This window comes from Poecilia reticulata, chromosome 16 (genome assembly GCF_904066995.2).
Source record: "Poecilia reticulata chromosome 16, P_reticulata-male-v2, whole genome shotgun sequence".
NCBI lineage: Eukaryota > Metazoa > Chordata > Actinopteri > Cyprinodontiformes > Poeciliidae > Poecilia > Poecilia reticulata.
This window is the reverse complement of record NC_088845.1, coordinates 1,501,613-1,525,804: the sequence shown is the minus strand read 5'-3', so window position 1 is coordinate 1,525,804 and position 24,192 is coordinate 1,501,613. Positions and strand designations below refer to the sequence as shown.

General features: G+C 40.1%; 2 protein-coding genes across 2 annotated transcripts; both read left to right on the top strand.

Annotated features, from left to right (window-relative positions):
* The first annotated feature begins 1,956 nt into the window (after window positions 1-1,956).
* On the top strand, window positions 1,957-8,644 carry caspa (caspase a). Its single transcript, XM_008431016.3, has 8 exons — window positions 1,957-2,248; window positions 2,797-2,847; window positions 3,889-3,935; window positions 4,159-4,335; window positions 4,431-4,665; window positions 4,745-4,885; window positions 4,960-5,069; window positions 7,450-8,644. The coding sequence occupies exons 1-8, from the start codon at window positions 2,005-2,007 to the stop codon at window positions 7,561-7,563; spliced, it is 1,119 nt and encodes a 372-aa protein (XP_008429238.1). The 5' UTR covers window positions 1,957-2,004; the 3' UTR covers window positions 7,564-8,644.
* A 2,845-nt stretch (window positions 8,645-11,489) lies between these two features.
* LOC103477730 (apoptosis-associated speck-like protein containing a CARD) lies at window positions 11,490-14,087 on the top strand. The gene is made up of 4 exons (XM_008431014.2): window positions 11,490-11,796; window positions 12,909-12,956; window positions 13,267-13,296; window positions 13,551-14,087. The coding sequence occupies exons 1-4, from the start codon at window positions 11,553-11,555 to the stop codon at window positions 13,805-13,807; spliced, it is 579 nt and encodes a 192-aa protein (XP_008429236.1). The 5' UTR covers window positions 11,490-11,552; the 3' UTR covers window positions 13,808-14,087.
* The last annotated feature ends 10,105 nt before the right edge of the window (window positions 14,088-24,192 follow it).

Below are 24,192 nucleotides of genomic sequence, written 5' to 3'. Positions count from 1 at the left end.
GAAAAAGGAAAACAAAATAAAATAGAATGAAACAAACGTAATAAATAAACATGTAAACAAATGATTCTGCCCATGTGACATGCACATGTTATATTCTCTGTTCAGCAGGTAGAAGATATAATATCTTATAATGTCCTACCCTTTTCCTACTTATCAATTTATAATCAATTAACTTTCAGATCATCAAAAAGAGAAAACTTGTTTCCGTTTTACATGATGTTCGATCATGTACAATTATTTAAATATCATCGATTACATTTTTGAGCCAGTAGGTGTCGCTTTTGGCTGATTCTTCCTGCTTGTTGAACAATTTTACTGTATTTTATGTGAGAATAAAACGACGTGAAGTTTTCTGTGTTAAATGCGGCAGTTCTGAAGCTTCACTTGAATAAACTGACTGGAAACATTTATGTGAATTTATTAATAAGTGATAAAATGGCTGTGAATCTTTCATTGAAAAAGCATTTCATTTACAGACATGGAAATTAAAAGATTATGCCACGACTGTGAAAACATTTAGGTAATTTGTTGAATTGTAGATTTTTTAAATGAGTTTATTATGAAATGATTCACATTTTTGCATTTTTGCAGTTTGTTGATGAATTGTTTAGATTTTACTGGCTGTTGCGTTTTTTATGAGCTCATTGGAAATTTGGCTGCTTGATAATCTAATAAGGAGGAGCTGCTGACGTCATCATCATCATCATCATCATCATCATCATCATCATCATCATCATCATCATCATGTCCTGGATGAGTTTTGGTGAAAAATAGTTTTTCTTCATTTAACTTATTGACATTATGCTGGACTTTGTGATAGTCGGTGAGCTTTTCCATTATAAGGTCTGTTGCTGACTGGAGGCGGCCGTGAGCAGCTGCAGCAGCAGCAGCTGCAGCAGCAGCAGCAGCTTCAGCAGCAGCTTCAGCAGCAGCAGCAGCAGCAGCAGCAGCTTCAGCAGCACCAGCAGCAGCTTCAGCAGCAGCAGCATAATGCTAACAGTTTGCAGATGTAATCATGAGCCAAATGCAGTCAGCTGTTAATCCCTTCACGATACGTCTGCTGCTTGGTGTGACTAGTTCCTCTGCTTACAGCCTGAGTTTTCTCTCTTTCACTCAGATTGTCTCTGGTAGATTTTCTACTGGGCCAATCAGAGGGCAGAAGCAGTTGTGATCGATGATGTTGATTTTCTACTGTGTTTTAAAATAGTAGTATAGTTTTAACAATGACAGCAGAGGAAGCTAAAACAAAATTAGTTAGTGTTGGTCATGTTTCCAAATTAATACTCTATAAGAATCTATTTGATGTCAGGCTGCAACTATTCATGTCATTTATGTTGAAAAATATCCCATGTTCACTTCTCTCCTCCAAAGCAGCAAATCGTTTAAAACTGCTCTGCACCAGCAGGAAGTTTCTAAAGACGTTCAGTTTTTATTTTGGCTGATTTTCCTGCCATGTTTAGGATTCATGTTCCAGTTTGTGTTTCTACAGCATCAGATTGTAGTTCACACCGTACATGTCCTGTAAAGCTGCTGATCACATGACTTACTGAGCATGCTCCATGACCTTTGACATCCAGCAGTAAGTGTGATGCTGCAGAACCGCCCTGCTGCTCTGCAGGTGGAGCGAAGTGGAAGTTCAGGTTGAACAGATAAGCGAGCAGATAGGAGGTCCAGCTGAGGAGGAGCCTCCATGGTGCCTTCAGGGACCTGCAGGAAAACTGAAGATGCTGCTTTAAAATAAGCAGCTCAGCTGCACTTCCAGAGACACTGACATCTTTAATAATATCTAAGACATCTGCATATGAAACAACACGTCTGTAGCCCTGGGAGGAATTTATCATTTCAATAAATATCATAGAAATTAGATGGAGAAGGACGAGTCAAACAACATTTCCCCATAGCATTTGAATGCATCACTTTAAGGAGTGGAAAAGTGTCAGCAGCTGATTTAAGCCCAACGCCTGCTGCCACAGCCACAGTGCCTCTGCATCCACTCAGTGAGAAATGGCTCCCAAAAAGCCCACACAGATTCTAGAAGATGTCCTGGAGAACCTGTCAGAGAGGAACTTTAAGAAGTTCTGCTCAGGACTTGTGGGCCGGGATAAACGTGTGAAGAAGAACCAGGTGGAGAAGAAAGACTTCTTGGAGGTTGCAGAGGTGATGATTGATAAATATGCAGATGAAGCTCTGAAGGTGGCCGAGGAGCTGCTCAGAGATATGGACTGCGAACAGGCAGCAAACGACCTGGGTAAATACAGAAACATCATCTGGATCCATTTGTCTTCAGGAGAATGAAAACATTTCTACTGTTTGTCTGATTTCTGATTTCACAGAGTAAAAGTTAAACCATCTCACTACAGAAAACTGTTATTTGTACTGGATCGGTTCTGATCCAACTGCAGCTGATCTCAGGATGCCTCCTAAAATAACAGCTCCATCAGTTGGAGCTGCCCTGGCTATAACAGATGATTTTATACAGACATACATTTAAAATGTTATATTTAAATGGAATATGATTAGGTACAATAGTTGGAAAAGAGGATAAATATATTTTATATGGTTAACTTTGGTTAACTTTGGTGCTAAAATGTTTTGGAAACAATCATAAAAAAGCTTAGAGCTTAATATTTTAAACAGTAGATCCTCATATCTTTATTTAAAAAACACGTCTGTGTTACACATATCTATGCTGCCATTATAATGATCACACTGTATTCTTCTATGTTGTTAACCTGCAAAAATGGGCAAAAATGCATGTAATTTGGTTTTAAGTTGTTGATTTCTTGTGCTTTGCAGTTGAAGAGACTAAAGAGGCAGGTTTATATTGGGTAGCTGATTCCCCCAGTGGTGAGTTTTTCTTTTAAACATGAGGAACAAAAACTCAGACGTTCAGAGATTGTAAAAATCTAATTTAAGATAAATGATCATTATTGTGACATACATTTTTAAAACAATGCATGACCACGAGCTCTCCTTTGAAACTTAAAGTATTATTTCAGTAATTGGGTAAGCGATTGATTATTAATAAATTCTATATTATATTATATAATATTGGATATTCCCCAAAAAACCAATGAAAACCCAAACAAATCTGTGGAAAACGGGACGAATGTTGTGCGAACAGCACTGAGCATTCATCACCAACTCGTTGGTGGAAGTGAGAGCGTTGCACAACAAATTCAACCAGAACAAATGGCTCTAAATAATAAAACATCATTTAATGAAGCTTTGAGGTGCATCATTACAGCGTTAAAGTCAACTGTCATATTCTTCAGTCATTCAGTCATGGAGGATGTTATCTTCCTTACATCTCCAGAGCAATTGGTTGTCTGGAGGACGTCTGCACAGAGCAGGTCCTCATCCCCCAAAGTGTCTCTGCAGAAGGAAACTGTGATCAGCCCCTCAGTGCCTCAAACTACCAGGAACCACACAGGAAAACCAGCCAGCAAGTTATGCAGGCAGATCGAGACAGACCGGTTTGACTTGGTAAAATGTTCAACTGCAGATGTTTACATGCAGAGCAGAGGCTTTTAAATCACAAACAGTCCACTGATTAAACAAGGAGTTGAAAACAAGCAGATTCTCCTACAACCTGCACAACAAAAAAACAAAACAGACATGAACAAACCCACTTTAAGAAATGTATTTAATTTCTACAGAAAGCAATCAACAGGCAGGAGAAGGAGAATATTTTTCAATCTTTGTTTTGTTTTCTTCTCATCAAACAAAATCCATATTTTTCCCCTTTCCTTAAAGAGGCACACAAACATTTCAACAAATGTTTTACCCAGGAGCCAAAGAGTGTTGGCAACACATGCATCTAGATAATGGATTCATAAATGTGCTCTAATAAACGTCACCTGAACTTTTCCTTCTTTACTCCACCAGAAATGACAGTGAAAGACTTTTGGATGTCCAAAAAGGATGATCCAGAGGTCAGTGATCTATTATCCTGAGTGAAATATACTTACAGAAAAATGTAGCATAATTTGGCGTTCTGGATGTATTACCAATCTATATATATTTATGTAAATAATGACATCTTTATTTGATTTTTGCTCATCTTTTTCTCACTGTAATGTTAATTTTACCTGGACTTATAACAGCAGGTTCCAGTTCAGCCGTTTCTCTTGTTTCCTTTCTCTCCATGTCTGTCAGGTTTACTCTGTGACTGAAAACAACTACAGGAACCGAGTAGCTCTGCTGATCACCAACATCAAGTTCTCTGATGAGAAACTGAGCAGACATGGAGCAGAGAAAGACGAGGAGAACATGGAGAAACTCCTCCAAAGTCTGGGATACGAGGTGGTAAAATACCAAAACCTCACTGGAAAGGTACTTTATTCCAACTGGGAGGAAATTCAAACTGGTTCTTGTCTGGTGGATGAATAAATGTAAAAACTGGTTACATGATTTCCTGTCTCCTTCAGCGGATTGATGAAGCTTTGAAAGACTTTGCCAAACATCCCAAACTGAAGCAGACTGACAGCGTGTTCGTGGTCATTATGTCTCACGGCAAACTGGGGAAAATTCTTGGGGTTGACTGTAAAGAGGGAAACCCTGATGAATTTGCAGTCGACAAAATTTACAAATACTTGAACTCCAATGGCTGTCAGGCACTAATAAACAAACCAAAGGTCGTCATCCTGCAGGCCTGCAGAGGAGGTGACTTAGATCTGCTACTAAAACTCACTGAGATCATTTCAGGCTCTTTTCTTACCTGAGTGTCATTTTTAACTTTCAGTGAGAAGTGGAGCCACTACTTGGGTCCATGATGGTGAAAGCACCGGGCCCCCTGCTGCTCTGCCTGAGGAACAGGGACCAGAGCTGGAAAAATCTGCACACGTAGAAAAAGACTTCATTGCTCTTCTGGCCAGCACTCCTGGTGGGTTTAGTCAAACTTTAGAGAGACCTGCTCTCATGTCCATGACTTCCTCATGTCTGTTCGTCTTCCTGCAGACAACAAGGCGTACAGAGAGACAGCAAACGGGTCCATCCTCATCCAGAACATCGTGAAGGTTTTCACTCCAGAATCTTATCAGAAACACATTATTGATCTTTTCACCAAGGTACGAAAAAGATATGATTTCTGAAATCAACTTTCAATTAATTTTGACTGTTTTAAAGCCAAATAAGTGATAGACGTATAGAAACAGCAGAGAAATAGTTTACTGTTGGAATGCGGCCTTAAAGAAACGAGTTTCCCCAGACATTGAGGTTCACCTGCATCTGGACATCAGGTTACCTCAGCTACACCGTAAAGACGGCGTTTCCTCCAATGGGCATCCAGGGTCACATTAACAGAACATTTTCTGTATTTGACCGTTTGTTTGTTTATTTATTTCATTTTGACAGGTTATAATTCACAGGCACAGATATTATAAACTTTGCACAGAGGCAGCTAAACTCAGGCAATAAAGAAAAGTCCTTTCTGAATATCATCTCATGAACTAAATGCGTCTTTCAAACCTGGAGCTGAAGAGTGATGGATGTACGTCTGATATGGCATAAAATTCATATCACAATGTCTACTGTGATGGGTGGCAGTACCAATGTATGACATTATGTTTTTGGATAAAACTTACAAAAATCACATAGTAATTGAGTGGAATGTATGTATTTGTGTGTTGAACCCTGTTGTATGTTGGTTTTGTAATGTTTGTAACTGTTTTGCTTTATGCAGCATTTATTAATGGTTACTACCTGGTTGAATCAAAGCAGGGCCGGCCCCAGACTCCATGGGGCCCTGAGCCAAATCTGGTTTTGGGGCCTCTAGTTCTGCTAACAATGTGGACTGGCTGGAGCCAGCAGTCAGATCCTTCACACACCTGATATAAACTTATTGCATCTCTGGCAGTTTACATTATATACATATGTAATATAAGATACATTTATTGGCCAACTGATTTATCAACCAGTCGATTTCTGGGAGCCGATTTCCTTAATTCTGGGGGATCGTGATTGGCCGATACTTACATGTGAAGCTGATCTTATCTTCATCAGCAAAGGTTCATAAATCCTGTTACCAACTCAGTGACTTTATTGCTATATTTAGCAACATTTCAGACAAAAAAAATTCATATCAGGCAAAATCAAAACCAGCAGCTCAGGCTTTTTAAAGATCGGTAACCAGGAATCGGCCATAAAACTGCAATCAGTGCAGCCCTACACACATGTTCATGTCATTCTTTGATTAACTAAATTTCTCTAAAGCTAAGTTACTTCAATAGCTACAAATGTAATTTACACCAGGTGAGTTTTTCTCCCCTGAGAATGTGGACCGGTACCGGTACTGGACTGATTCTGAGCCTTCAAATAATTTTAACAGAAGTTTCTCATAACTTAGAAGTTGACGTAAAATAATGTTTGTTTTAGCCACAAAATGCTTTTGCTCAGCAGCAAACAGCAAATCCCAGCTGCAGCTCAGAGCAGCTCATCAATGTGGCCTGACGTAGAAACATTTTGCTAGACGATGTCAGACATTGAGAAGTTTTAATTATTGTTATCAAACTCGGCATTTTGAAGCCAACGGTACCTCAGAAAACAGGAGAATTAATTCATTTAAAGTTAAACTCAGTTTAAACCCTCGCATGAATGTTTGGCTGTTGAACTGGATCATTCCAGGTCACCATCAAGCTAATTTTAGTAGCTTTAGAAATCTTTTACATTACATTACATTACCAAGGCTCATTAAAACAAACCTTTATCTTGGCTCTTTTCTATTCTCCCTCTTTCATGTCTCCTCCGCTGAAGGAGACTTTGTTTTTGCTAACTTCACTTCTGACCGGAAGCGTGCGGTACCTACCGCGGCCACCAGGGGCCCAGAGAACCATTTTTTTTCTTTTTATCCATAAAATAATGATTTCTACAGACATGATCAAATATATATTATTGTAAAAACAAATCACTTCATAGTGAAATGATGTGTTTTTGACATTATAATGACAGAAATTATTAAAAAATAAATAAAAATCAGCTCCTCTCAGACCCAGGCCACCCCACTCACTGTGCAAGTTGAATGTTTTTCTCCTGGTCTGATTGGTCAACCGGCTCACGGTCTGAAGAGATTGTGTGATTTAAACCCCATGAGTGTTTTTGCTCTGTGCGTGGTCCAATGTGGTCGCACTGACCAGTGTGACTTTTAACAAGAGTTTTTTTCTCTCGCTCTCGAACCCGTGACATTGTGCCATGCTCCTCCTGAGCATCATGCAAAACCATGGAGGTCAAACCAGAACCAGGTCCAGATTATTGTGGTCTCAGCCGTGCTGCTGCCCACTTGCTCTGCTTTGATGTCAGCGGTTGTTGACTACAGATCTCTATCACAGGACAAATTAACATCGTTTAACCATATTCCATATTTATTGCACATTCCTACAGTTAGTCTGTAACGATGCTGCTGATTTATTCAGGAACCTTTAGCTAATTGTTGACTCTGTTTCAACTCCACAGGTCCAGGACTTTGTATCGAAATGTGGCGACGACAAACAGAAACAGATGCCAGTTATTGACAGAATGACGCTGAACAAGAAGTTTTACCTCTATCCTGGACTCCTGGACAACTAATATGACATGTTTTAATATGATAGGAAGCAGAACTTTCAGTACTTTTTCTCTGTCCGATTATGTAACTGAGCAGTAAGTAAATGTGACAAGTTTCCCAGAAGCCTTTTGAGTTACGAGATTCTGAAACTGTGGATTCTAAACTTCATGATATCAAACATTGACAAAGAATGAGGAAGATATGATCAGTTTCAAAGTTTTCCCCAAACTGCTGATCTGTTCATCTACGTTACTTTGCATTAACTCCACCTTCAGCTCTGACTGTCAACAGGAAGGTGAGCAGAGAAAAACTCTCATTAACCAGCTTCTGTTTGCTGATCTAGCTGGAAAGATTTATTTCTATCAGTTTTCACTTCTTTGCCCAGCAGGGCTGTGAGTTTCTGTCTTGTCAGTGTTTGTCTGTAAAAGTCTGAATTCACTTTAACAAGAAATCTACATCACAACATCATCAGTGGCTTCAGTGAGTGTTTGGCAAAAGGAATGACAAAAAAATAACTTTATTCTACATCTATGTACATTATGGCCAATTTAAATGGCACATAGTTTTAAATCAGTGGTTGTTGGATCATCATGATTTTGTGGTTTTTGTTTCTGGTTGTTCATGGTTCAAAGTTTTGTTTTTTTAGTTTTTCTTTGTAAGTTTGTCTGAATGATTCTGGGGTTCCCCTTCCTGAATAGTTTCTGTTATTTCTGTAAGTCTTTCATGATCTGTGCTTTCAGCTCCTCGGCCTTTTGAAAGTAATCAAGCCCGTTGCATCTACCTGTGTTCCTGTGTCTCATGCTGCTCACCTGTTTCACCTGGCATTAAACTCCTGTCATTTTCACTGCTGGATTCTAGTTTCTGATTCAAAGAATCGACATGCAAGGAAGGCAGCAGGTGTGCGAATGACCCGTTCCCAAGAAAGTGACAAAAAATGACAATACAGGACTCTTCTGAGGTCCTGCAATTAGAATAATGAGTAAACTTTAAAATCTTCTCCGTCGAGCTCATACCAAGCATAATACAGCAGGTGTCCACACTTTTCTTCTCTGAAACCAACTTTGACACAAATAAGGTATTCACAATAAAGGAATTTAAATTAAATGTCTGATTTATTCATTGTTTTTGTTGGTTGGAGATCTGTGTCGAACTCCTATCAGGCCTAATAAAATAACCCAGGCAGCAAAACAATGCAAGAACCAGACAGGATCCAAAAAATGCAGAACTGTGGAAAAATATTTTATATATATTCACAATCACTTTGTTACAGTTTCACAGCGAGGCATGATTTCAACCATCAGCAGGAGGGAGAGTCTCCCCTGATCTCAGCCAACAGCTTTTAAAGCATCAGGGCTGATTAATTCCATTTCCAGGTGTGTTCAATTATATGTCTAGAAAAACATTTACATAATTACAATTAACTTTAACAACTTCAAAACTAAAACACAATCTGGGCCCAAAACGACGTCCAAATCTTCTCCCCTCCCTCTCGAACACCGTGGCCTACACCAGGTCCCTAATGGATGCGTTTCCATGGCAACACATGACCAGGTGACCTCAAAGGGAAGGAGACGATGACTGGAACAAAATCTCAAATAAATCGGGGTTAAACTTTTTCCCCCCAAACAAAAACAATACAGTTAAACTGGTTAGAATGTAGAAAGCACAAAATGAGCCCCTGTTGGAGGCAGTGAATCCCTCAGCACTGGCACATGGCCGCGGAAACTGGGGTCACCAAAGGCTCTCCGACCCGGAGGATCACATTTATCTGGTCAGATGAGACAAGGAGGTTACCAAGTCCATCACCAGGCCAAATCCCTGCCGCAAAGTTCAGAGGCAGCATCATCCGCATACCTGTCAAGGTTCCCGTTTTGGCCGGGAAACGTCCATATCTTACCCCTCTGTCCCAGCATGCTCCTGGAATGTTCCCGTCAATTTCCTGTACTATAGTAATCATGTCTCCATCACCACCGTGGCCCCGCTCTCATGGCAGCCACCCCCCCGTTACGGTAGTTTAGATAAATTTGGGATTTTTATGAATTTATAAAATTGGGTCTGATAGTTCAATGTGAACATGAATCAAACTTTCTGAGATGATGCTCCTCTGTTCACAGATAAAGTTCTGTTAAGCCTCGGGCCTTTTAAACTTGGCAGCTGAAGTTGTGTTCAATAACCACAGTTTTCCAGTGAAAGGTCTTAGACTGCTGTGGGCGTTTACTGCAAGACTTTTATCAGTTTCTCATGTTGCTGTGCAAGAATTTTAACCCATTCTTGACTGGATTGCTTGCATGTTCAGACAGAATCGCTCACTTTTGACTCTGGAGTACTTCCCTACATAAAGAGGTGAACAGTCAACATGGTATCAGAGAACTGTAAAATAAGCTCTAAGCCAATCAACTCTTCTGTCATCTCCAAGTGCAGAAATAACCATCCATCCATCCATCCATTTTCTTGCACCCTTTTTCCCTCAGTGGGGTTGGGAGGATTGCTAGTGCCTCTCCAGCCAACGTTTCGGGCGAGAGGCGGGGTCACCCTGGACAGGTCGCCAGTCTGTCGCAGGGCAACACAGAGACACACAGGACACACAACCATGCACACACACACTCACACCTAGGGACAATTTGGAGAGACCAATTAACCTGACAGTCATGTTTCTGGACTGTGGGAGGAAACCGGAGTACCCGGAGAAAACCCACCATGCACAGGGAGAACATGGAGACTCCAAGCAGAAAGACCAGGGCCGGGAATCGAACCCTGAACCTTCTTGCTGCAAGGCAACAGCTCTACCAACTGCGCCACTGTGCAGCAACCTTGATGAGTTTTTATACAAAATGTTTCTGACCTGAAACATGAAGGTTAAATATGACTAGATTAGCCACTTTTTTGACATTTTTTAAGTTTTGAGTCAATATTTACCCCAAGAAACTTAAATGTTGGCAGCAATTTTCTCCGTACCATACATAAAAATCAAACCGTCTCATGTTTAGAGGGTTTTTGGTTTCAAGATGGTGGAGGATGTGAGATGCTTCCTCAGTGTTTTAGAGAAATTGGATGGTGTTTTAAAGAACAGTAGAAAGTTACAGTCTGTTTTCTCGTTTGGTCACATTGTGAAGAGCTGGAGCCTCATTTTGATCGTTCCTGTTAAACTGGGATGGACTCAGTGACACGAGGAACCAACTCAACAACTTTAAGGCTTTTTAACTAAACCTTTCTGCACCCGAAACACAAACAAATGTCTCTCATGCTTTCAGATTAAGATGAAGTGTTTCGGCTGTTTTGCAGTTTTCTGGAAGCTTGTTCCAGATTTGTGGTGCATAGAAGCTGAAAGCTGCTTCTCCGTGTTTGGTTCTGGTTCTGACCCAGAGGACAGTCCAGCAAGACGTCATGTGAAGGGAGCATCAGAGCCAGAACCGTGCTGAAAGGTCAGAACAGAACATCCTGCCTTCTGGGAACGACATACGGGAAGAGATCATCCTGTTCTCCGTAAAAAAATATCCCTTACATTTCTGCTTGGTTACATTCAGACGTGTTTAGGATTCATGCTCCAGTTTGTTTTTCTACAGAACGAACATCAACATGCCAAGACGAAGTGTGATGCTGCAGAACCGGCCTGCTGCTCTGCAGGTGGAGCGAAGTGGAAGTTCAGGTTGAACAGATCCGTCTGCAGATAGGAGGTCCAGCTGAGGAGGAGCCTCCATGGTGCCTTCAGGGACCTGCAGGAAAACTGAAGCTGCTGCTTTAAAATAAGCAGCTCAGCTGCACTTCCAGAGACACTGACATCTTTATAATGCATAAAATCTGCATATAAACATGAAATATCTGCAGCTCTGTGAGGAATTTTTCATTTTAATACATATTATTCAAATTAGATGGGAAGTGATTAATGAAACAACATTTTCTCATAGCATTTGAACACACCACTTTAAGAAGAAGTGGAAAAGTGCCAGCAGCTCATTTAAGCCCAGCGCCTGCTGCACCAGCCACAGCGCCTGCTGCATCATCTCAGTGAGAAATGGCCACAAAAAGACCCAAAAGGATTTTAGCTGATGTCCTGGAGAACCTGGACGAGAAGAATTTTAGGAAGTTCTGCTCAGCACTTATAGACTGGGATAAAAAGGTCAAGAAGGGTCAGGTTGAGAATAAAGACTTCCTGGACGTTGCAGATGTGATGGTCAATGTTTATGACAAAGACGCCCTGAAGGTGGCCGAGGAGCTGCTGAGAGATATCAACTGTGCAGGAAACGCCAACAACCTGGGTAAATATCTCCACAGCGTCAGGATCCATTTACTCCTTCTATGCTGAGATGTGTGTGGTTCATCAGGAGAATTCAAACATTTAGATTGTTTTGTCTTCAGAATCCACCATGTTTGATTGTTTTTACTGATTTCAGACAGATAACTTGTACAGTAAAATCCTCCAGGCTGACCCAGACATCTGACAGCTTCCTTCTGTTGACTCAGTAAGCTGATGCAGAAAAACAACACAAAGAAGAAAACCCTGAAAATCAGGCGGTCTGAGCTGAATTTCTCTTCAGTTTTGTCTTTTTTGGAAGAAAACTTGACAAACTGAGCAGTTTAGTTCTGACTGCCGTGTAAGTGTTAGGCTGGGTTTAGTTCTGGATCACTGCTGATCCAAACTGCATGTGTCATCAGGTTAAAGGTTAAACAGGCTTCACTGCTGCTGGAAAACGTCAACAAGGTCATTTACTGTTTGCTCACATGCAGCAGATACCTGTTAAAGCCTGGAGGTGAAACAAACCAACCATGAGCTACAAGCTAAATAAGTCAGTAAAGTCTATAATTAAACTTTTTTTAGAAATATATTTATTGTTTTAATTATAGTTTAATACTGGGAAAAAATGCAAGAACCTGCAAAATGTTACAAAGTGGGAAAACAAAAGTGCAAAGTGCTAAAAGACAAAAAAAAAAGACAAAAACCTTAAATCTGGAATAAAAAACCAAGCATTGAACAAAATGTGAATGAGAGCCAGTAAAAGACACGCAGCTCTTCTAAGGAATCGGTTTTACTGCGAGGTGCGGCTGTTTCACTCGGAAATCCATCTGACTGGACCAACCAGCTCTGAGGTGGCGGACAGATTGATGCTGGGTGAAAACATGGAGAGACCAAATAATAAAGACAGCAGCAGCCAAGAGAAACAGACAAATAAATAAAAACTACTGGTGCAAGAAAGGTTTTTCTGGGAAAAAATAAAAAGTGAAAAGTTGAAGCAGCCATGTTTAGGATGTTGCTGCAGCTCCGCCTGCAGCCACTGCTGGATGTTCAGGATGTATTCCACAGTCTCTGTCCTCACAGGGAAACTTTTCATGTCTAAACGTTGAAAACAAATATTTTTTCCTATTTTTGCAGCTGAAGACGCCAAGAAAGCAGGTTTAGGCTCTTCTGTTCCCTCCGCTGGTGAGCTGCTCTTCTTCTTTATTCTGTTTAAGCTGAGTAAAATCTTCCCACCTGTCTCTGTTCAGTGATGTGCAGCTGGGCTTCAGGCACAACTACAAAGTTTTGACTTCATATCTGACAATAGTTTCTATGTTCAGTATTAAAACTGTCAGATTGTCTGAGCAGAAATCTGTCGGTTCAGTTCAGGCTGGGAGCTAAAATGCATCCAAGCAGGTAAAAATGTAGATTTAAATCCTAATTTACCTTCAGATCGGCTGAGTTATCCTGTTGACATGGACTTAGTCAGAAACTAATATTGATTTTTTTATAGTTGCAGGTCCGGCCCCAACTACCAGTGATGGTGAGTTCTCCTACTTTTCTTTCTTAAACTTGTTGAAACATCAATTTAATTCAGAGGAAAAACAGAAAGTCTGGAAGTTAACCATCCGTCTGTAATTAGCAGCTAATTAAAGAATCTGCTGCTTCTGTAGCAACAGGAATATTTCAAGTTTTTATTAAAATTTTAAAATCTAAAAGTGAAGTTTTGATATTATTCTGTTTGAATCACTTGAGTTGTTCTGCTAATGAACAGTAATTTTGATTTTGTTCCTTCAGGGAAGCATTTTGTGGACAAACACAGGTCTGAGCTGATCAAGAGAGTTGGCAACATTGGACCCATTTTGGACGAGCTGCTGGACGAAGACGTTCTCGAAAATGAAGCTTATAATAAAATCAGCGCTCTGCCTACCAACCAGGAGAAAGTTAGAGAGCTGTGTACCAAATGCCTGAATGCCAAAAGAGCCAAAGATATCTTCTACAACATCTTGAAGAAGAAAGAAAAGTTTCTCATCGAAGAACTAGAGGGAAACTAAACGCTGACAAAACGTCTACTTTTAATCTGAGCACTGTTAGATGAAGTCAATTGTTGAAATTCACTAAACATATTTTTAAATCTGACTGACTCAATTTGTTAAAAACCCAGTAGATTTATAAAAGGAAACTGCAGCTACAGTCAGGATGTCAGTCGTCAGCCGGATTTTAAAAAAACAAACAGATCATGTCTCCATCACTGCATGTTCTATATTCTGTATTTATCCAAATATTTTCTTCAGTGGTTTGTTATTGGCATTAAAACTTCTTTGTGAAATCACACTCACCCTAAACATCTGATCTTCATTTATCATTCAGTCTGAGATTTTCACTAAAAGCCTTCACCTGTAAAAGCATGCAAAGAAAACAAAGAATCTTAAATTAACAAGAAAGTCTGAAAACTGGATCAAACCTTGTCTGGCCCAAGTGGAAGTGAGATCATACCAGAAGAGGGTTATATTTTTGTACAGAAGTATTTTACTTACTGCAGCTGGTGTCTCTGGATCAGTTCGGCTGCATTCAGGGTCGGCATGGAGCCCAGAGCGTCTGCAGACAGGAGCTCCAGGTTTGGGTTCAGGATTCATCGCTGTCTTTGCAGACAGGAGACACATCAGCTGTTTTCCCTCTGAACCTCACTGGCTGACGGACACAAAGCTTTTCACATGAAATATTTGAATCTTAACAAGAAGTTATTGATAAACGGCAAAATTTTAACGTCCAAACTCTTCTTCATTGGGACAGGTTTGCTTTTCCTCCTGCAGAGGTTCTCAGAAATCACCAAAACTCAGAAACAAATGAAACAACTCTTTATTCAGCAACACTTTATTTGACGGGTTGTGAATAAGACTCATGTTTATAACACGGTTATAAACATGATATAACACAGGGGTGCCCAATACGTCGATCGCGGAAAGGTTTTGAGTCGATCTCGGCAGGTGACAAACTGATCGCCGCCAGGACGCTGAGTCCAGCACTTCACTAAGAACCTAAACGTTTGTAGCTTCATTAAAAAATAATAATTATAAAAAGTCAACGAAACATGTTGAAATTAATAATATCAGTAATCATTGTTTCAACAAGGTGTTGCGCAATTCAGTGCGTTTCGGTTCCATTAACAAAATAAAGAGAAGAAAAAGCGACTCAAAGACCGACTGAGAGCAGAGCAGGAGTTTAAATCAGCTACTCAACCACCGCTGTGTTCATGAGAGGCTTATTAATAATATCAAGCCTGAAAACCTGATATGTAACGGACTGAATGTTGTGTTTTTAATGTAATCTTTGCTCGGCTTGCGGGCTGCAGGCGGTTGCCACGGCAACAGGTATGCTTAATGGAACCGAAACGCACTGAATTGCGCAACACCTTGTTGAAACAATGATTGTAGCTGCTGTCAAAACAACTGCATCTGGTTTATTTCTTTATTGTTTGTTGTTGTTTAGTTTAAGATGGCAGTAGTTAGATTTTATTTAATGTAGTACATTAAGTTTAAATGTGAAGTAATTTTTATTGAATTTATGTTAAGTGTACATTCAAATGTGGAGGGGGAACGTTTGTTTTGTTCCGCGGACCAGGGAAGCTTTTGCTGGCGCACTTAGAGCCACATGGTCATTCAAGCTGAAGGAGCTGTAAGAAGTTAAACTTTATTCCTCTGGAGTCAATGCGGCTAATGAGGTACAGTTTTGTTTATTTGTATCTTTTATTTATGTAAATATGCCATTTATTGTGAACTGATTTAGATTTGTGTTACCTTTTTTGTAGTTCTGACGGCATTTTTTGGGGACTTTGAAAGACGTGTCCACAATAAATGGCTGTTGAAACCCAAGAACTGCGTTAAGCTTTGATTTAACTCGAGAGGAGTAACAATGATTACTGATATTATTAATTTCAACATGTTTCGTTGACTTTTTATAATTATTATTTTTTAATGAAGCTACAAACGTTTAGGTTCTTAGTGAAGTGCTGGACTCAGCGTCCTGGCGGCGATCAGTTTGTCACCTGCCGAGATCGACTCAAAACCTTTCCGCGATCGACGTATTGGGCACCGCTGGTTTAGACTGTTAGATCAGAATCAAGGATGGGAGACGATTCCTCAGAGGTTTTTAGCTGATTATAGTCTTTCAAGTATTCAGTTGTTTATTTCTGATTAGAGAAAACTGGCCCAAAGACCTTTGAGGGACACAGACTGAACATGTAAACTGTTGCTAAAACACTTGAAACCAGAGATTTAGAAAGTTCACCAGTAATCATGTCTTTTCTAGAACAGTCTATTTTCTCGTTTGGTCACATTGTGAAGAGCTGGAGCCTCATTTTGATCATTTCTGTTAAACTGGGATGGACTCAGTGACACGAGGAACCAACTCATCAACTTTAAGGCTTTTAGACTCAGGAGCCTTTAGACCTCTGCACCTGAATATATAATGAATTATATATATATATATATATATATATATATATATATATATATATATATATATATATATATATATGTCGTTTAAGCACACCTGTTGCTGGTTTCTGGTCTCTGGTTACTGGTTTCTCAGTCAGAAGCTGGTTGCAAACCTGAAGCCAGCAGGTGTCAGTCAGTCATGGTGGATCTGAAATTTGGTTTGATGACGTCAATATGAGAAACTACAGACTATATATATATATATATATATATATATACACACACGAAGCAAAACTTCAGCCTCATAAAACTCATAAAACTCCATGAAGAAAAACGACGGCTGGACAAAACAGCTCTTACAAGAAAATTCACTGCGGGTAGAAGAAACCTTCCACATCAACGCCGCTTGGCGAGGTGGATCAAACACCTAGAGGCGGAATCGTGTGCTAGGAAAACTGCGCCTGCAGCAGCGTCATTCTGGAAACTTTTGGGTTTCCCCTCGTAAATCTAACAACAGAAAATGTTCAAAGTAGTAAAATACACATAAAATGTCACTCAAACATAACTAGACTACAACCTACCACTCATATGGACGCACACTCGAATGAAATCACAAAACCTCCTGCAAACACCACGTCTGCTGACCTGCATGACCTTCACGAACAATGTTTTTTTTTTTTTTTTTTTTTTTTTTTTTTTTTTTTTTTTTTTTTTTCTGATTTTTAACAAAACAATGAGCATCATACATAGACATTCAAGTCATACTTTAGACAGTACTTTGTAGAATAAACATAAACTAATAAATGACAAGAAACAAAAATAGAACAAGACACATACAAACAAAAATCTAGCAATTAATTCCATAAGTACATGGATACAAAGTAGATAACTAAAAAATAAACAAGCAGAGGTAACAGAAAGAAAATAAAATATAGATTAAACAGAAAACAACTAAAACGGGGCACTTAAAGGGCTTAATGTATTCTGCGCTACTAAAATTGTTATAAGACTTAGATAAAGGGTGTATGCCATTACAACTGGTAAGTAAGGGGAGCACCACTCATGGGGTCACATCGAGTGTCAAAGACCTGACATGGTCCAGAAACGGTGACCAAATTCTTGAGAATGTGATTTCAGAGCCTTTGACAGTATGCCTAATTTTTTCCAGTTTCATGAACGAAAGGGCATCTTTTATCCAATGAGAATGTGAGGGTGGGAGAGGATTCTTCCAATGCATCAGTATGATACGTCTAGCCAGTAGCGTGAGGAAGGCCACGAGATCAGCATGATGGGGTGGCAGTAACTGGCTTTTGGGGAGAACCCCAAATAAAGCAGTGAGTGGAGATGGCTGTACTGTGGTCGAGGTGATTACAGAAAGTGAGTCAAAAACAGATTTCCAAAATTGAAATAGAGAGGAACAGGTCCAAAACATATGACCGAGAGTGGCTGGACCCAAACCACACTTCACACAGCTTGAATCCACATCTGGAAAGATTCGAGCCAGTTTGCTTTTGGACCAGTGTGCTCTGTGGACGACTTTACACTGAATAATTCTATGTCGGGCACAAATTGATGAGGTGTGAATGCGTTCTAGAATAGTTTGCCACATTTCATTATCAATCTCTGTGTTAAGATCATCAGACCAAGTAGCTTGAAGATGGCCAAGCCCAGGAGTCACATTGGATATTAAGAGGTTGTATATTTTTGATATTGTACCCTTTGGAGTGGGACTTATTTCTAGCAGTTGATCAACCAAATTGGGGGCAGGAATTATTGGAAAACCTGGGAAACGATGACGAATAAAGTCTCTAACTTGTAGAAATCTAAAAAAGTGGGCAGCTGGTAAGTTCAAATTTGAAGATAATTGAGCAAATGAGGCAAAAGTACCATCTAAGTATAGATCTTTCAGAGAAAAAAGTCCATGACTTTTCCAAACTGAAAAAGTTTTATCAATGAGTGAAGGTGGAAATAGAGGATTAGAGTTTAGTGGTGATAAAAGAGGTATTCTCTGGATCCCAAAATGTTGCATAATCTGAGCCCATATTCTAAGGCAGTTCTTAACAATTATATTGTTAGTGTAAGTTATAGGAGATGTTGCAGGGGGAAGGCATAAAAGAGAGTGCAAGGAAGCAGAGCTACATGAGGCCTCTTCTATCGGTAACCATTTGGGAGTCTCACAGTTTGCATTGCACCAAAATAACATTGTACGAATATTAACAGACCAATAATAGCATAAGAAATTTGGTGTGGCAAGCCCTCCCATTTCCTTACTTTTCTGTAGGATACTCTTTCGTATTCTAGGAGGTTTTCTGTTCCATATGAAATGAAAAACTGAAGCATCGAGTGTCCTAAAAAATTTTTTGGGGATACACGAACAATGTTTGGTACGCGAACAAAATACTAGCCACAAAACGGCCGCGCCACCTGGCGGCGAAGCTAGGAACTACACCACAGCCTTCACAGCAATCATACAGTAGCTAACGTATAATTAATAATAAGAATTAATACTCCTCCTCTTTATAGAGGAGAAGAAATGTAAAAAACATTGTTTGAAGAAAACCAGAAGAAGTCCTGTTAGCAATTAGCCAGAAATAATGTTAGACACAGCAAACATGTGGAAGGAAGAGTTTTGATTAGACCAGAACAAGGTGCAAAATGCTTTGTGTAATAACTCAGCACATCACTGTGAACACACCATCCCCACTGTCAAAGAATGGTGGTGGCAGCATCATGCTTAGCAGGGTCAGTGAAGATGGTCAGAGTCGATGAAGATGAATGGACCTAAATACAGAACAATGTTGGAGAAAACCTGCAGGAGTGTAAGAGCATGGAGCCGAGGTTCAGCCTGACCATAAAGCCAGGATACAATGGGTTAAAACTAAACATATTCATGTTATAATGGCCCAGTCAAAGCCTAGATCTGAACCCAATCTGAAATGGAAGCTTCATCGACGTCATGCTCATCTCCGACCTCAGCGCTGGACCTCACCCGGCGCGTTCAATCAGCAATCAGGCTCTGCATTAAAGGATCCACACCTGAGCCGTCAGCTGATTCCCAGCTGCGTTCAACCCACCACCGCCCCTTCTCCACCCACATCCTTCAGCTCTAGGATGGCACCCTTTCCCGACCACCACCACCACCAGTGTCGGGCCCCGGGGAAGAGAGCATCCCTAATCAGTTATCGGGATGTTCATCGAGTTCACATCAAATCTCAGCTCAGATTAGCTGCCGGGGTCCGAGCGCCAAAGAACTGTTGTTCATTCCTGTCATTAAATCTTTTAATTGTTCCCCTTTGTCCGTCTGAGTCTCTCCAGATTGAAATCTGTTTTCACAAACGCTCTGCATCTAATCTGACAACCTTCATGGAAATGTAAGGCAAACAGTGTTATCTCTTTTCTGCAACAACAGGCATTTTGCAGCAGCAGCAGCTTTGAAGAAGTTCAGGAACTTTGCAGCTTAAGAACAGGGTAAGAGTTGAAGTTGTGTTGGGTTCAATGGATAAAACTGCTTTAAAAGAAACTGCAATCATTTCCCATTTCCAGATGAACAGGTTAACAGGAGAAGGCAGCAGGTTGCAGAGCAGGAACACTTGTTCCCTCAGGCTTCATCCTGTCGCTATGGCAACTGTCAGACAAGACAATCCTGCAAGTTTCTCTTCTTGTTCTTTAACACAAAGGTTCAGAACATGAAGGATAAAACCTGAAGCTCCTGCAGGTCAAGACAGACATGATGATTAGAGAGTTGCCAGGAGGAAGAGTTTTATTTATCCTGCAGGTGTCTGGTGTTCCTCAGGGCTGTTCCTGATGGACCACCACCCTGCAGATGCTTTGGGTCTGTTGAGTTAAACAGAACATCAGGGAGGAGAGATCCACAGAACGGGACCAGGAATCTGATGACAGGAAAACCATTTAGGCATGCAGATTGAATATTGTGAGACGAAATGTTAACATATTCTAAAAGCTAATATTAACATTTCTTTCTTCCAAATGATCAGACTTGTTTTTATATTGTCTGGCTCAGTGGTTGGATCTTTGCTGATCTTTCACTCAGTTTCGGTCCAGAAGCTGAAACTCTCAGAGATGAAGAGCGGAGCGATCAGTTCTCCTGGTTACGTTCATGACTGGATTTCTGCTGAGCAGGAAGAACCAGCTGTCAGTTTGATGGAGCTTCCACAGAAATTCATGATCAGTAAATCAGAAGGAGCTCAGCTGCATTTCCCGCTTCCCTCAGTCAAACTGACTGAGAAACACAAGAAGGCAAAGGCCTGAGCTCTTTACACGTCTTTATGACAGCATTTCATCTCAAAGATCTGCAGAAATGTATGGAAAATGTATCAAACTACATGGTTTTCTACCCACATCTGATCAGCGTTACAGACATTTAGACAAATAAAACAAAAACACTTTTTAAAGTTCTCTATTTTCTCTTCACCATGTCAGGAAATCTGCAATCTGACACAATCTGGAAAGTATCCCCATCAAAGTTACAACCTTATTCCAGACGTTATTAAATCATTTCCCTAAAATTTGTGAGGTCTGGTTATCTAGATGGAAATGTTTTTAAGATTTTTGCAAATGTGTTAAAACCTGAAAACAGATAAATCTCAAATCCATAAACATTCACATCCATTCCTACAGAAGCTCATCATCCTTCATGTTTCTTCAGTGGAGCCACCTGTGGAAAATTCAGTTGATCTGACTTGATTTGGCAAACACCTGTCCACATATGGTCCCACAGGTGACAGTGGAGGTCAGAGGTCAAGCACAGGACTGTCATGAGGCTCCGATCCAGAATGTCTCTGCTGCTTTGAAGCGGTGAGCTCAGCGGCCTCCAGAGGCCTGGAACCAACCGGCTCACATTTTAAAGCTGAAACAAACCAACCATGAGCTCAAATATCATTTTGCAGGAAAGTAAGTTAATAAAGTTTATTGTGTTATTTTCAGGAAAATAAATACAAGCTGGGGTTGCACAGTGGTGCAGTTGGTAGAGCTGTTGCCTTGTAGCAAGAAGGTTCTGGGTTCGACCCCACCTCTCGCCTGGATAGACACCAGAACCTCCTGACCCCATAAGGGACAAGGGTGTTAGAAAATGGATGGAAACGCAAAATGCTGCAATATTTCACAAACCAAAACCCTCAATAAAATCTGAATCAGAGCCAGTAAAATGGATGAGCAGTGTCGCGGCCTTCAAGCTTCCAATACTCCAACTAAGGCCGTGTGTGTTAACAGGTGGGTTTTAGATTGAACGCACTTCCTCTTCATTTGTTTGCGAAAATAGATTGTTTATTTCTTATAAAATTAGTAACAAAATATCAAAAAATGTCCTACATCTTAACCGAAAACGAAAGTAAACTTAACATGGCGTTTCAAGTAAAAAGGTGCAAAATAAAAGGTCAAATTAAAAGTGAAATGCAAGTGAAATGAAATGGTCAAAAAATCATTTACCAACCCTCCCGTCCACACCAGACATTTGCAAAACAATGCCTCCACCAAGCACCCGGTGTGTTTTTAATTACCTAAATTAATGGGAGGGGCTAACCAATTACCAACATAATCAATTCTAATTTACAAATTAATCACAGACTTAATTCTAACTTTCCAAAAATAAAAAACTAAATTAATAGAACTTACAAGTTGCAAACATTACACAAATGGCCACCACAAGCAGCTTTCCAGAAACAGCTGACAGAGCTGATGAAGTTTCATCTTCACTGGTTTGTTGTTGGACCTGTTTGGTAAAATGTCGCTGACTGTTTCCTACTCTGATCTTCATCCAGGGAGATTTTCACTGAGACAAACTAAAGACTTGATGCCATTTGACAAAACATGATGTTTAAATTGTTGACTCTTCTTTTGAAATGTGCTGTAAAAATAAACTTGATTATTGATTAACCTGTAAAGTGCAGAAAGAAAACACAGAATCCGAAATGAACAAGAAAGTCTGAAAACTGGATTTGACTTGTCTGGCAGAAGAAACAGATTTTAGCTCCTCAGTTGAATTTCTGTACAGAAATATTTTATTTTTCTCCTTGTTCAGTCGGGCTTGTTGGTTCAGACTGAACTGCAGATCAAGTCAGACTGATAAAAACTCACAACTTTAATGAAATGTGACTTTCATTGAACTCATTAAACTCAGACTTTGTGAGATTTCTTCTTTATCTGGACCGGGCCGCTGCATTGAGTGACAAACAGGAGAAATCAGTAAATATTTATTCTACTGGGTGACTGGATAGAAATAAATCTGGATCTGGATTTTCTGAGATCCTGCAGAAACAGAAACAGAAACAGAAAATGATCTGAGGATCAGATATTTTCAAACTTTATGAAATCAGGAAAACTTCAAACAGGGCGTTTTGTTTCTCTTGAATTGACTTTTGTACATCTAGTTAGTTTATTAGTTATTCATATTTTAAACTTTAAGCCAAATACAATCTGTTTCATTTTTAAACATCTATTTTAGCACCAAGTCAGGAACGTTCATTTGCAGTCAATCATCTCAAAGCTCTTTATTCACCACAGAGAGAAACTGAGCCGATCTGGAACCTGATGCATCAGATCGGTTCATCTGTGTTTTTATGTTTTTATGAGGAAAAGCCTCAACATGCTGAGATGAAATAATAAAAAAGTAAAGCATCACATCAGAATCATCCATCCATTTTCTTACACCCTTGTCCCTCAGTGGGGTCAGGAGGAGCTGCTGCCTCTCCAGCTAACGTTCCGGGTGAGAGGCAGGGTCACCTGGACAGGTGGCCAGTCTGTTGCAGGGCAACACAGAGACACACAGGACACACACACACACACCTAGGGGCAACTTGGAGAGGCCAATTAGCCTGACAGTCATGTTTTTGGACTGTGGGAGGAAACCGGAGTACCTGGAGAAAACCCACCATGCACAGGGAGAACATGGAGACTCCATGCAGAAAGACCGGGAATCGAACCCAGAACCTTCTTGCTGCAAGGCAACAGCTCTACCCACTGCACCACTGTGCAGCCCCAGATCAGAATCAGCTTCAGGTTTTTCATTTATTTTCGTTTTTTCTGCTCCACCTTTCATAAATCTCTCCACAGAGTCAGAGCGCCCCCTTGTGTCCTTTTACGTTTTCCGTGTCCCTGAAGTAACTATTTATATATAACAATTGCGCTGCAATTACTTTGTTACTGAAATGTGTTATACAGATAAAGTTGATTGATTGATCACTATTTCCTTGCATTTTCTTATTATAGGGTAAAACACTAAAACCATAACATCATCATTTCAGTGCAACGGCTGTTTAAAGTGCTTCATAACATAAAGAAACATAATAGATGTTTACAGTAAGAAGGATCGATGTATTTTCCTGATATTGATGGAAAAAGACACAAATAAAGTTTGTGGCTTTGTAAAAAGAATCATTTGGTAAAAGGAAAGGATTCATTAAATTTCTGCAGGTGCTGAAAATTACTGCAAAAAAAAAAATACAAGAAATGTTGTCATTATTGCTTTGATCTAAACTAATTTAAAATTAATGCTTGGATGCCACATTTGGCAGGAAATCATATTTAAGGTGTCATCCATTCATGCTCTGCTCATCACCTGGTGTGTCTCCATGGTAACTGAGATGCTAAATGCTAATGGAGGGTTGGGACAACATCTAACGATAATGACAGATACCATCACTATCACAATTTTCAGCTATAGTTTCAGCTATCAACTATATTTCCCTGAAATCCTGCAGCTCTAATGCAAATATTTAGAGTGTTTATTCTTCCACATGAAGAAAAACCTGAACCATTGAAAGTCAAGGAGACTGAAAAACCAAAATGAAAGCATCAGAGCAACTTCAGCATGAGGAAAAGTTCCAGACGAAATGATCCACTGCTGGAGGATTTCTGCTTCTCTCGCTGCAGGGTGAAACTTTCAGCTTCAAACAGGAAGAAAAGAATCTGGAGCAGAGAAGAGATGTTAAGCACGGTGGTGGTGGAGTCATGGTCTGGGCCTGAACTGCTCTCAGCATCTGGGGCCT